At 36.7% G+C, this 12,800-nt stretch overlaps 1 protein-coding gene across 1 annotated transcript in view; it reads left to right on the forward strand.

Moving 5' to 3' along the window:
* LOC148025382 (signal peptidase complex subunit 3A-like) overlaps positions 1-6,446 on the forward strand; it is a 49,215-nt gene extending 42,769 nt beyond the window's left edge. Inside the window, exons 3-6 of the mRNA XM_087692486.1 lie at positions 5,566-5,628; positions 5,783-5,836; positions 5,920-6,006; positions 6,112-6,446. Of these exons, the coding sequence (XP_087548612.1) occupies positions 5,566-5,628; positions 5,783-5,836; positions 5,920-6,006; positions 6,112-6,237 (330 nt within the window). The 3' untranslated portion in view covers positions 6,238-6,446. The remainder of the gene's footprint in view (positions 1-5,565; positions 5,629-5,782; positions 5,837-5,919; positions 6,007-6,111) is intronic.
* The last annotated feature ends 6,354 nt before the right edge of the window (positions 6,447-12,800 follow it).

The raw sequence follows: 12,800 nt of genomic DNA on the forward strand, positions 1-12,800 counted from the left end.
GACTGTGGGATCGTGAGATAAGGAAAGTAGTACGTAGCAATGATGTTATTTTTCGGGAAGATCTCATGCATAAACAACCTAAAAAGACTGAGGAGGTTTGTAGGGTTGTATTCCGGAAAGAAATACCTTTTGGACAGCAAAATGTGCCCGTTGTACAGTAGCAAATACCTGTTGTAAATGAACCTGTAAATGCAAAAAATAATGCTGGAAATGATCAACTAGCTATTGCCCATGATAATGAGTCACTACATGTGCAGGAACATCCGGGATATCAAGCTGTTAATGCTGATTTGCAGGCTGAAATGCCAAGACAGCAAGCTGAAATTGCTCAACAACCAACAAACAATGATCATTGGGTTAGGAGATCATCTAGAGCTACTAGACAACTTGATAGATTCATTCCTAGTGCAAATAATGTGGCTGATTATGTCATGTTGACACAGTGTGGTGAACCGTCTTGCTTCAAGGAAGCAATGGACCGACAAGACAGCAAGGAATGGTATAAAGCCATGTTGTCAAAAATGAAATCTCTTGAGAAAAATAGCACTTGGGACTTGGTGCAATGTTTAGGGCAAAAAACACTTTCATGCAAATGGGTTTACAAGATGGTCACTTCTGGTTCCTCACCAAAGTACAAAATAAGATTGGTTGCAAAGGGATACAAGCAGGAGAGTGGAATTTACTTTGATGAGATTTTCTCTCCTGTAGTCGAGATGACTATATTGAGAACTATTTTGGGCTTGATTGCAGTTGAAGATATGAAACTCATACAAATGGATGTAAAGACTTCATTTTTACATGGCGATCTGCATGAAGACATATATATGCAGTAGCCTGAAGTGTTTGTTGAAAAAGGGAAAGAGAAGATGGTATGTAAACTCAAAAGGAGTTTGTATGGGCTGAAACAAGCACCAAGAGAATGGTATCATAAGTTTGATACATTTATGCGATCTCAAGGTTTCTATAGAAGTCAAGTGGATCACTGCTTGTACACTAAAAAGGCAACAGATAGTAGCCTGATTATCTTGGTTCTGTATGTTGATGACATGTTGATTGCTGGCAGGGATACTTATGCCTTGGATTCACTGAAGCAAAGTCTTCATGGCAGGTTTGACATGATGGATCTTGGTGATGCAAATCACATTCTTGGCATGTGAATACTCAGAGATAGATCAAAAGGCTTACTCTATCTATCTCAGCAAAAGTATATCTCTAAGGTTTTGCAGCATTTCAATATGGAGGGAGGGAAACAATTGGGGTTCCATTGCCTCCATGTGTGAAACTTAGTGCAGAGGACAACCCTACATCTGATGATGAGAAGGTTGAAATGACCAAGATACCATATGCTTCAGCTGTTGGCAGTTTGATGTATGCTACGGTTGCTACATGTCATGACATTGCCTTTGCAGTGGGAGTGGTTAGTAGATACATGGCAAATCTTGGCAAAAAGTATTGGAATACAGTGAAAGGCATTATGAGATACCTCAAAGGCACAAAGAAGTTGTGCATCTGCTTTGAAAAGAAAAAGACATCTGTTGTTGGCTTTACGGATGTTGACTATGTTGGTCATGCAGATTGCAGAAAGTCCACTTTTGGGTGTGTATTTACTTTCACAGGAGGAGCAGTTTCTTGTATCTCCAGGTTACAAAAGTGTGTTGCATTGTCTACTACAAAGGCAGAGTATGTGGCTACCACTGAGGCATGCAAGGAGACTTTATGGCTTTCACATTTGGTGGGAGAGCTTGGCATCATAGAGTTACCCGTTCTTCATTGTGATAGTCAGATGGTATTATGCTAGCACATAATCTTGTCTTTCATGCAAAGACAAAGCACATACAGGTGAAGTACCACTTCATTAGAGATGTACTTGACAACAAGAGCATTGAGCTTGTCAAAGTGCATACAGATGATAATCTTGCAGACTTTCTTACGAAGGGTCTTCCAGCAGAGTGGTTTGCTCATTGTAGACAGATGATGGGAGTTGGATAGATATATGTATTTCAGCTTTGTACATATCTAGACTTAGTTGATTCTTTTCTCCTGTTAAGGCACATTGGCTTTAGGTGGGAGGTTGTTGGGAATAAAGGCCCTTGTACCTTTAAATGTACTCGAGTGTGAACACACCCTTAGCACTTGTACTTACACATATATATCTATCTAAAAACCTAAAGGTACACACTCGTCATTGAAACTAAAATGGTGCACAATCTCTGCTTTGCTCTCTCTCACTATCTCTGTCTCTCCGCGCCTACGGAATACCTACTGTCTTGATATTTGTATTGACCTGTTACTACACACCTTTCTTCTGTTTGTGTTTGAGTTTTGAGTTTTGCGTTTAGGGTCTGAGTTTTTTGAGTTTTGCATTTAGGGTTTGAGTTTTGCCCTCTGTGTCTGTGTTTGTCTCTTTGTGTTTCTGTCGTGGTCGTACACTCTGTGTGTCCTCAGTGCAAACCCTAGCAGTTTTCTTCATAGTGAGAGGGTTTTGGTATAAGCCATCGTGGTTGAGTTTTGGTCATCCATTATTTGCTCAAGTCTCCTTTAGAGGCTGTGACAAACAACTCTAGGGGGACTCTTGACATTTATGGAAACTTCAAGAGCAACTCCTTTACACATGGAGTTGCTATGGCCTAGAATTCACTTTATAGGAGAGCAAACCTTGGCGGTGTTATACTCCACCATTGCTTCTTTCTCCCATCCCCTTCAAACCATGTTGAGAGGCCTTCTACGCACGATTTGATTTGTAGACAACTCCAAGTAGATTGTCAAGCATATGTCCTTTGTTGTATTTTGTGTTGAGTATATAATTAGTCATACCTTTTGCGCAAAAAGCAAGGGATAGTTAGAGTTATTCACAAGACTACCTAATGTACTTCCTAAAAGTGGTTGGACTTCTTGTTTCGACTATGTTTTTCATCTTAACCCAAGAAGCTCCTCTCTCTCTTTTCTCTTGGTGTTCGTCCTTGACTCTTGGGCTGTTTTATAGTCTAAATATTTCGGTTTATGGTATGTAAGTAAAGTTCTATCGGTTAAGTATATGATATTAGATAGGTGTTTACAATCTCATCAGCATTTTGGCTTAAAACGCTTATAATCATATTTGTACTTGGGCAACCCATTGAAACCATGTGGTGGAGTGGTGGATTTATTTGTAATTGGAACTAGGAAGCTTAGAAAGAAAGGACTTGCTAGTAGACTATTGTGCATATTTGGGTGATTGGCTGGTCTATCTTGAGTTGCGACTTGACATAGCCATTATGCTTTGACCTTACTTATGACTTGTTTCCCCAACAACTGGTGGCCCATTGAGTTAGTCTATTTGGTTTTCACATGTGCCAATGTGTCATCCATGCTTTAGCACATTGTGTATCTCTCTATGGTTGTATCACCCTATGTCTAGCTATCACATCAATGCTTATGATCTTGTTTTCGTTTTCATGTTTTCTTGTATACCTCACCCTCCAAGTAGACATTCAATCTTTATACTAGGTCGCGAGACTTTAGTATGTTACTGCATTTTTTTAATGATTTCATTCTCAATCTTCTTGCTTGCATGTATGAATATTCATCATGCATGCATTGGAGGCGCTTAGTAGGATTTATAATGTGGGCAATGAGTTAGATTGTGATTGTGTTGTTTTGAAGATCTTCATCAATTGTAGTCCTTGATGTATATACTTGTCCTAGCTTGTAGAATCTTAGGCTCTTGTTGCAGCATTTTTGCTCGTCAAGTGAGGTATCTTGTGTCTATTGGTTATTGTGGCCTCAGTTTACATGGAGACTTGAAATATCTTGGATATGCTATTTCTAGAATGTCTCCTTAGAAAGGCTTCAGTGATTGCTTTGGAGGGATAGCTTCTAGATACATATGAATTGCTCTAACTAGTTTTTTAGAGACTTGAATGAGTGCTTTGGAGGGATAGCTTCTAAATACACATGAATTGCCCTAACCAAAATTTTGAATTTTTTGACTCATTTCATGATTTGAGCTATAGGCTTGAGTGACAAGATGATTGCAAAGCACTAGTAATGAAAGATGTCAAAACCTAAAAACTTGGGTGATTGGCTCTAACCATGGTAAGTGTGATATAAATTGACTGCTTGTTGTATTGACCACTTGTTGTTACTAGGGTTCTTGGATGAGGTTTTACTGGGAATGCCGCCACAATATACCATAAAATAAATTTTTATCCTTTTGATCAATTTGTGTATTTAATTATTTATTGAATTTGTTTTCTTTGTAATTATTAGATATCTAGGAAATTGCATTAGAGCTGGCAAGGAGATTATTAAATTTTAGCTCAGATCCCTAAAAAATAGGAATGAGATTCTAAAACTAGTAAGTTGTGTTTTAGGAGTATTTATTAAATTTGGTAATTTCTTTTTCACCCTCATGATATATGGTTGGTGGACACTTCTCTTGTGCTACTCCACTTTTGCTTTTTGCACACTCTCTCCCCTTCCTCTTATAAAGAGAGCTCGTTTTTCCTCATTCTACATCAGTTTTCTTGGTTATAAACTTTTGTACAATAGTTGAATATAGTTTGACTTGGCCCTATCCATCTCCATCTCGATCATCATCCTCCACTCCTCCATTATCAAATATCTCCATATTTCCTCTTCTTTTGACTACTGTTTTATATGATAGCAGACCTGTAAATTCATTATAATACCTTGTTCTTGAGCTCTTCTTTCATTTTAAGAACAAGAAGAAAGCCATATCAATGTATTGCTGTTCAACAATGGAGAAAAGCTGATTTTCTCTGTTTCTGTTCTCATCTTGTAAATAAATCGTTTATTTTTATTGCATGGTAAGTGATGTGTGTGTGCATGTATGTCTTTCATATGATTTTGTGACTGTGAGAAATACTTTTCCTCACTCTTAGGTTGATTGTAATTAGGGTTGAGTAGAAATACACTCCTTTGGGAAGGGGGATGTCTATCTTCAACCCTTAGTTTGTTTCCATTTCTTTTAAGTGCTCATGGCTTCAATTTTCTAAATAATTGTCATATTCAGCCTCAAATATTTGTTCTTTCTATTTTCTCAAATGGTTTAACCTTGAAAAGAAATGAATATTATAATTGTTGAGCATACTATGTTGTTCAGGGTGTTTACAGAGTTGGTGGTGGTTTACATTTGCCGTGACTATAGAAGGGACTCCTTGTTAGATGTAGTGTACTTGAGGAATTTTTAGGCAGCATATGCTCATTATAGCCTTTCTTTGGGTTTTGCAAGTTTATTTATTGTCCGGTATGTCCTTTGAGATAATTGTTCCTCCCATAGAGCAAATCAGTACTGGCTTTGCTATCTTTAGTGTTTAGTTTCAAACAGCGTTTCAGAACTAGATTATTTTGTGTGCTTTTTACTCCTAGCAAGCAGGAACTTGTCTTATAATAACCTCAGGATCTTCTCTTCAAGCTAACATATCTATAGACAATTGCACATTCAGTTCCTAGTCTGATAGCTAGTGTCAGAGTGACTTGGAGCTGTATCTGGTCTCTCACAGTTCTGCCCTGTGTGAAGAGTTAACCATAGGAACTTTGTGCTAAGGCATACACTTGATGCAGGTAAGGCTGACATTGAACATCTCAGCTGACTTAACATCTTTGTTTACTTGGAACACAAAGCAGGTATTCTAATTACTGGCCATTTTACACATTTTATTTCCACACAAATGTCATGTGAGGCTCTTGCATTTTTTGAATGATGCACTCCTAAATATGGCATATTCAAGCCTAAAATATGGTGCCTTTCAAGTGAGGGAGTTTTTACTGTACTTTGCAGCTATTTGTTTTTGTTGCTGCGGAGTACAGTACTCCAAAAAACTCATGGAATCAGGTAACACAGCTTTTACAGATTACTTATGCTCATGGAACAGGTGATAAAGATGGTTTGTCATATTAATGGGTGAAGATGTGCAGATATCATTGTGGGATCGAATTATCACCTCAAAAGAGGAAGCAAAATTCCAACTTTACACCTACAACAAGTATGCTATTGTTGATCAAGTAAGTTGGGCAAAAGGGTACATGCTATTGAATGCATTAGGGCTTTAACAAGACGGGCATTGTTCATCTACACCTATTCAAGAGTCCTTTGTGCTTTGCATGCAGGGAAACAACTTACGGGGGCATGATTTCAACCTGACAATGTACTGGAATGTGATGCCTGTTACTGGCATGATGTTTACGGGGAAACAAGTTATCACAGGCCATCAATTCCCTGACAGTTACTTCTAAGCTAAATCTGTAGTATAGGGGTAAAAAGTCTGCCATTTATTGGTTAGCTGTTAGATGGCTGCCTCCTGCTTAAGGAATTCTTGAGCAAGTACGCTTTTTACTCAAAAACTTTTCCCCTCACAAAGGGTCAATTGTATTTCATCCTTCGCCCGCTTGAAGGAAGATTTATCTGCAAATCAAATCACCAGCTAGCGACTTTTGATTTTGGACGTGCAGCTCTTTTTTATTGAAATATAATTCCGTGCATAAGCACACAACAGCATGTAAAGTTGGTTGTGAATTCAAAAGATGCTTGCAGCCATACAAGTTGCTACACGCTAATTACTTGAAGCTTGTTTGTGATGGCCTGGGAAGGGAAGAGACTGATTTAAAGAGCAGACCAAATTGCTGCACGCAAACTACTTGAAGCTCGTTTTCGGTGGCCTGGGAAGGGAAGAGACTGCACTTTAAAGAGCAGACCAACACAAATTTAAACCCATCTTCCGTCTCAGTATGGGAAAGAATGTTAAAGACATTGTTCATTTAGTGCCTCTATACTGCGGTTCATTGTGGCCAAGGCTGCATGGACAAATGACTCTAGGCAAGCTTATAAAGGGTGTTCTATTGGGGTTTCAAAAAGCAAAAAAGTTCAAAAAGAAATATTCATACTTTGGTTGTGGTTATGTGAAGAGTATGAACTGGTTGATTTAAGGATATTGCAGAAAATAGCCATTTAACAAAGATTTGTCAATCACTAAAATCGGTAATTGAATTGATGATGTGTGTGGATCTTCAATAGGTAAGCTCGGAACAAACTCAATTTGGACACAGAAAATTAAGAGATTTGTCAAGCACTAGGTTGGTGTTGAATTGATGGTGCATATATGGAGTGGAATTTGTTAAATGAGTAAGCACACAAAAAACTGAATTCAGAAACTGCTGTAAAAATCAGGTTAAGGGTTGAGAAGGTGTATCAAATAGTGTTGGGAAGGGATTTCCACAGTGAATTTCAAAAGGGACAGGAAAAGGCCATTAAAGTTTCAAATACAGTGCTGAGTTTTACACTACCTTCTCATGCTATTAACAGTTACCAGGGTGCCTAGTGCAACTGGCGATGCGTGTGGTAACTAGTTTCAACCGGGGAGGAGGGAGTTTGGTAGTGAGGGGAGGAGTCAAAAGAAGTCCACTATCTACTGTAGGTGATGAGGTGAAACTGTCATGCTTGTTGCTTAATTTTGTTATGTGGCAAAAGCTGAATGAAAGGAACAAAGTTATCTATTTTCAAGGGATCCCATCCCAAACTTACCATGGGAAGAGGACAATTTAAAAAGAAAATTGCATTTTGGCCTCCCAAACGTGCTGTGGGAAAGTCCTCTTATTAGGTTGAATTTCTATTCCACTAAGCGCAAGAAATGCTGATGAAATTTACTTTCACTTGCAATCATTGTGACAAAAGGCTACAGTTCGCAAAGGATTCAGAAGCAGTCTGTATGAAGGGAGGACTTGGTAACAATCTATGTAAAGAGTGAACCGAAATTGGACACTTTTAAATTAATCACACTTAATGGTATAATATTGGTGAAAGGGTTGAGACCATGGTTGAACTACTATAATTAAATGAATGTATGGATGTCTTTGGGAACAAGCAATATTTGGGAATAATCTATATGAGAAGTGTTTTGAATTATGGTGTATGCAATATCTAAGAAAATAGTAACTTGTTGGGCATGAAGAAAGGAGAATTATGAAGAGCTTGATATTAACTAGGATTTGTGTATTTTAAAATTTTTGGGAAACCTACATATTAGTAATCTATGGCCCGATTTTATGTAAATACTTAAGACACGATGTAAATTCTATGATATTGATATGAGAGGCTTCATGAAGGCTACAACTTTGTGAAATTATTAATGTATAAGTTGTTTTGTCAAGAGCGAAGGAGGAGGGAGATCTTTGTAAAGGGCATCTTCTTGGGAGGCAAGGACAGGAGAATCATAAGGAGGATCATATTACGATTGCCATTAGGTGAACTCGTCCAAGGAATGATAGAGTTCCACTTAAGGTATGTAATGGTATTTTTGAGGAGAGTCTTTTCATATTAGGTGAATTGGTCCAAGGAAGGATGGTGATATAGTTAACCAAGGTATGTATGATTGTATTTTTGAGGAGAGTCTTTTCAAGATGTTCCATTGATAAGATGAGAGATGATAACCTTGATCTTGTGAGAATGCATATGTGATTGGAAGTGAGAGAGGGGAAGCATGAATATTGATAGAAAGAAAGATGCACACATGTTAGGCTGTGTCTCTCGAATCAAATATGCTCAGGAACTTCTTTAAGAGCATTGATAACACCAATTTTTATTGATGAAACCAGAGATATATCAATTAGTACATAGGAAGAGAGTACATACATACTCCACCAACACTAGTGCAAGCGTTGCCATCACCAACACACTCCATTATTAGCAATGTCTCTCGATAGAGGACTATCAAGTGTGACAAGCGACAATTACATATATCTAGAGATATGAGGCTCCCTAAGGCTAAATGATATATGAGGCTCCCTAAGGCTAAATGATATTTCATAGAAAGAAAGAAAGATGCACCTTCAAGGAATAAAAGTCTTCATAGTCAAGATTCTATTTTGACATTAAGATATAAATATTTTTTGGTTCAATTGTTAGTCACACAATCTCCATGGATAGCTTGTAGTTCGTAGTAGAATCTATAGTAGCACAAGGATGATCTACAAGTCCCTTTATGTGATATGACAAACACATATTGAGCCCTTCCCATTATGAAGTGGGTAATGATCATCATTAGGTCCTTTTTGGTTGCCATGATGTAAAATGGTAAAGATTTCTTGGGCCAAATGTAGCAAAAGGATGGAAAATTCTATAAATAAAAATCATATTTACATGCAATATAGAAGAATATTAGGTAAAGAGTACATGTTATTAGTAAGTAGGGTAACATTATAGCATGTTTGATGTAGAGGCCTATATTGGTTAGCAAAAAATCATATAGCTTATTAGCATAATGTAGTAGGTTAGTATACTCATTAGATTAAGTATTTAAATTAAGACATATATGGCTCCTAGTGGAGTCAAGAGCCTAGGCATGCTTATGTTCCACCTATGTGTTTGTTTTGGGGATACTTTATTCGTAATTGTCTAGAGTGCAAGTGTAATTTCCTTCAAAGTAAATATTCGGATTGCATGCCTAAAGGTAGCTATGAAACTACGACTCTAGATGTCTAACCTTCCAACCTAAATAAACAAGGTAGGTACTTGAGGCTCATTCACATGCACAAGATGCTCTACATAAGTGCTTATTTAAAGATTCTTCAGTGTATGAGATGTTCAAAATGTGAGTATAAGGACCTTCACTTAATATACAATAGTAGAGTAGGAGGTTTGTAAAATGTGATAGCCTACAAAACAACTATATCATTTGTGGATCAGTAATAGAAATAATTGACATTGTGATCTGAATGGTTGAAAAGGAACTCGTTCACCCACTAAGTGTGGAGCCTTTTCCTAAGTTAAGGGTATGGTTAGTAATGAATAGCAATGTGGCTTCAACATGAGTTGGTGTATATTGAGCACTACCCGTCACACTTTTGAGATTTTCTTTTGGGCCCTTCCGCATGGTAATAATGCTCTACATACCTATCTCACAAGTTTTAAGTACTATTGTCAAGCATTGTTACACTAAAAAATGCTTCATAATATTTCAACATTACTTCTAAAAAGTAGTTGAGCTATTCCATACCTATCTCACAAGTTTTCAGTACTATCACCACATGCAACTCACTCATAGATTTTACCTACCATTACTAAGTAGAATCTTGAGTTCTCTCACTTACCTTCAAGGTTTGATAGTAGGTGGCCTACTCAAACATGGGTCTCGAGATAAATATCCATTATCTAGTTGATTATACTTTGGACATCACAAGGGACCATATGTAAACTATTCTATTGAGCCAATTTGGGTTGATGAGGTGAGGATGATTACCAAAGCTTTTGTGATTCCTTGCTTTGAATATGATACATAATTTCGTAGGTAGTCATAGGATTAAAAGTACTAGCATATCCAACCTTGATAAACATCATAGGAGAAATTTAGGTTGAGGACAAGTGATCATTAGACTTTAGGTTGAGAGTGGTGAGTTTCAAGGATGCACCCTTCTAAGTTTGTTTGTAGAGTACTCAAATCTAGCATAGGCATTAAAGGAAACTTAGACTCATATTTGGGCCTTCTAGTTTTAGAGAGAGAAAGCCTCTCAACTAATAGAGGGAGGGCTATTATTAAAATAAAAATAGTGTTTTTCAAAATTTAAGTGTTTTATCTCATTTTTAAAGATTCTCAAAATAAAACATTTTTAGGTATTTTTGGGACACAAATTCTTGGAGGCATAGAAAGTAAGAGGTTTGGAACAATTTAAGATGCTAGATAGAGACATTTTTTGTTAACCATACATAGCCTTGTAGTCCCATTGTTTTTCTTGAAATTGTTGTATCCTTGGTATCCTTCCTCTTCTATTAGAGCAATCACAATTCATAGCAATTTTGATATTGACAAGTAAAGGTGGATTCCTACTCCATCTCTATTGGCTTAAGCTATGTTGTAGCCAAAGAAGAGGATAAGACATGGAAATGAATTCATTCACTTACAAGGGGCGAGGCAAAGATTTCAAGGAGGTGCTTATACAACATGCATAGATGCGCTCATAATTGCGCTTGCAAAACTGGGCCATTAACATATCATGCCATAGATCAAACTATAAGTTAAGGTATATCAATAGGCTTTAGAATAGGTTATATGTTTTAATTTTCTAAATTTTACATCTATGTTTCTAGATATATATCCATTAAACCTTGAAGATTGGCAATCTATCGAAAGCATAATTGGGATTTTTGATGCATGTCATGGTTCTATCATTGAGTAGTTGTAGAAAGCTAAATCAAATAGGATATTTGCCGAGGACGGGGTTTTATTTTATGATAAATATTACAATGTACCATCAAGAATTATAGGACATGGATCTCTTAAGTCTCTTGCACTCTCGGCTTTATATAGTGAAGAATGGCTAATCCCAAAACCAAAAACATGTGAATCATTTAAATTCAAGACTTGTATTGATATCTAAAGATATCTCTTGCATAATATAGCAAATTGTTAGGTGAAGATCACAATCTTGATGCCAATACATGTATTTGTGGACTTCTTTTATGATTAGGAGGTTTGGAAAACATTATCGATGTTTCTTTGTAAATTAGAGAAATGCATGGACTTCCTAAGTTAAAGCTGGGATATAAAAGGAGTACATTGGATTATGTCCAGAGTACAATGGAAATCCATTATATATAAATGTATAATTGCATCGTAAAATTAAAATTTGACTTTCTATTACATGAGACCATGTTACATGAATGGAAAAATTGTGGCCATTGATCAAGACTTAAAGGATGACATTGATAATCTTGTGACCGTGTTAAAGATTTGCTTGGAGGATGAGTTCTTAACAATGCTTAGTGTAAGGGAAAATGTCTCTTTACATAAAACAAGAATGGACACGGCAAATGAGGAGGACCTAAACATCACTAGTACATATTTGTTGTAAGTATAATGGTTGCAAGTTAAGCAAAGTGTGTAATCCAAAATTGTGTTAGATTAAGTAAGATGCACATGTTATTACTAATAATATTAATTATGGTGAAATTTGTGTGCAAGTCCCAAAAAGAAGAGAGAGATATTCCATGTAGAGACATTGTCATGAAACAAGTTTCCTCTTGCCCCAACCTATGTAAAAAAAGAGAGAAATATTTCATGTAGAGACATTGCCATGAAACAAGTTTTCCTCTTGCCACAAACTCTGAAAGAATTATGACAACATGAAATTGAGCTTCTATGTCAATGATATATATGTACTAGTTGTAAACACAACAAAAACAATACAAAGGTGGCTAAAACTTGATTACAAAGGTGTGTTTCATATACAGAGGAGTAATTTGAGATGTGAATATAAAAATTTGGGTACCATACTTGTGGTTGAGCCTATCTACATTCTTTGCATTCTCTCTTTATTGAATCTCTTTGCATCCTTTGTAGGAAAAATTTTCTCCATACCATCTATCTATAATATTTGGGTTAGTACATGGTCTAAATGTGGGTGCATGCCTTCTAGGTGGTGGAGCCACGTAAGTGAATGGTATCGAGCTGCTTGTATGTGTCATATAGTTGAACCAAGTGATCACCTTGCATAAAATCATACAAAATGAATTTGACTATCAAGTGTTTCACATTTATGCTAGGTTAATAAACTAAAAAACTTGTATTGCTCATTTGTAGCTTGAATAGATGATCCAAGAGCATTTTGATATTATAACAAACTCTCTGCTTGCACAATTGTGGTTGTCATCATGCTCTACACTTTTGCAAGTAATAATTTTGGTATGCTCCAACAAATCATTCTCTTGGGTTACAAAGTTCTAGCCCTTGATAAAATTTTCAATAGATCTATTTCCAAAAAGAAAAACAATGTTAGTGCCTTGCGCACCCTCCCCATGGGCCTTCTCA

This window comes from Lygodium microphyllum, chromosome 14 (assembly GCF_053477565.2).
Source record: "Lygodium microphyllum isolate KBCC chromosome 14, Lygodium_microphyllum_v1.1.10, whole genome shotgun sequence".
Lineage (NCBI taxonomy): Eukaryota > Viridiplantae > Streptophyta > Polypodiopsida > Schizaeales > Lygodiaceae > Lygodium > Lygodium microphyllum.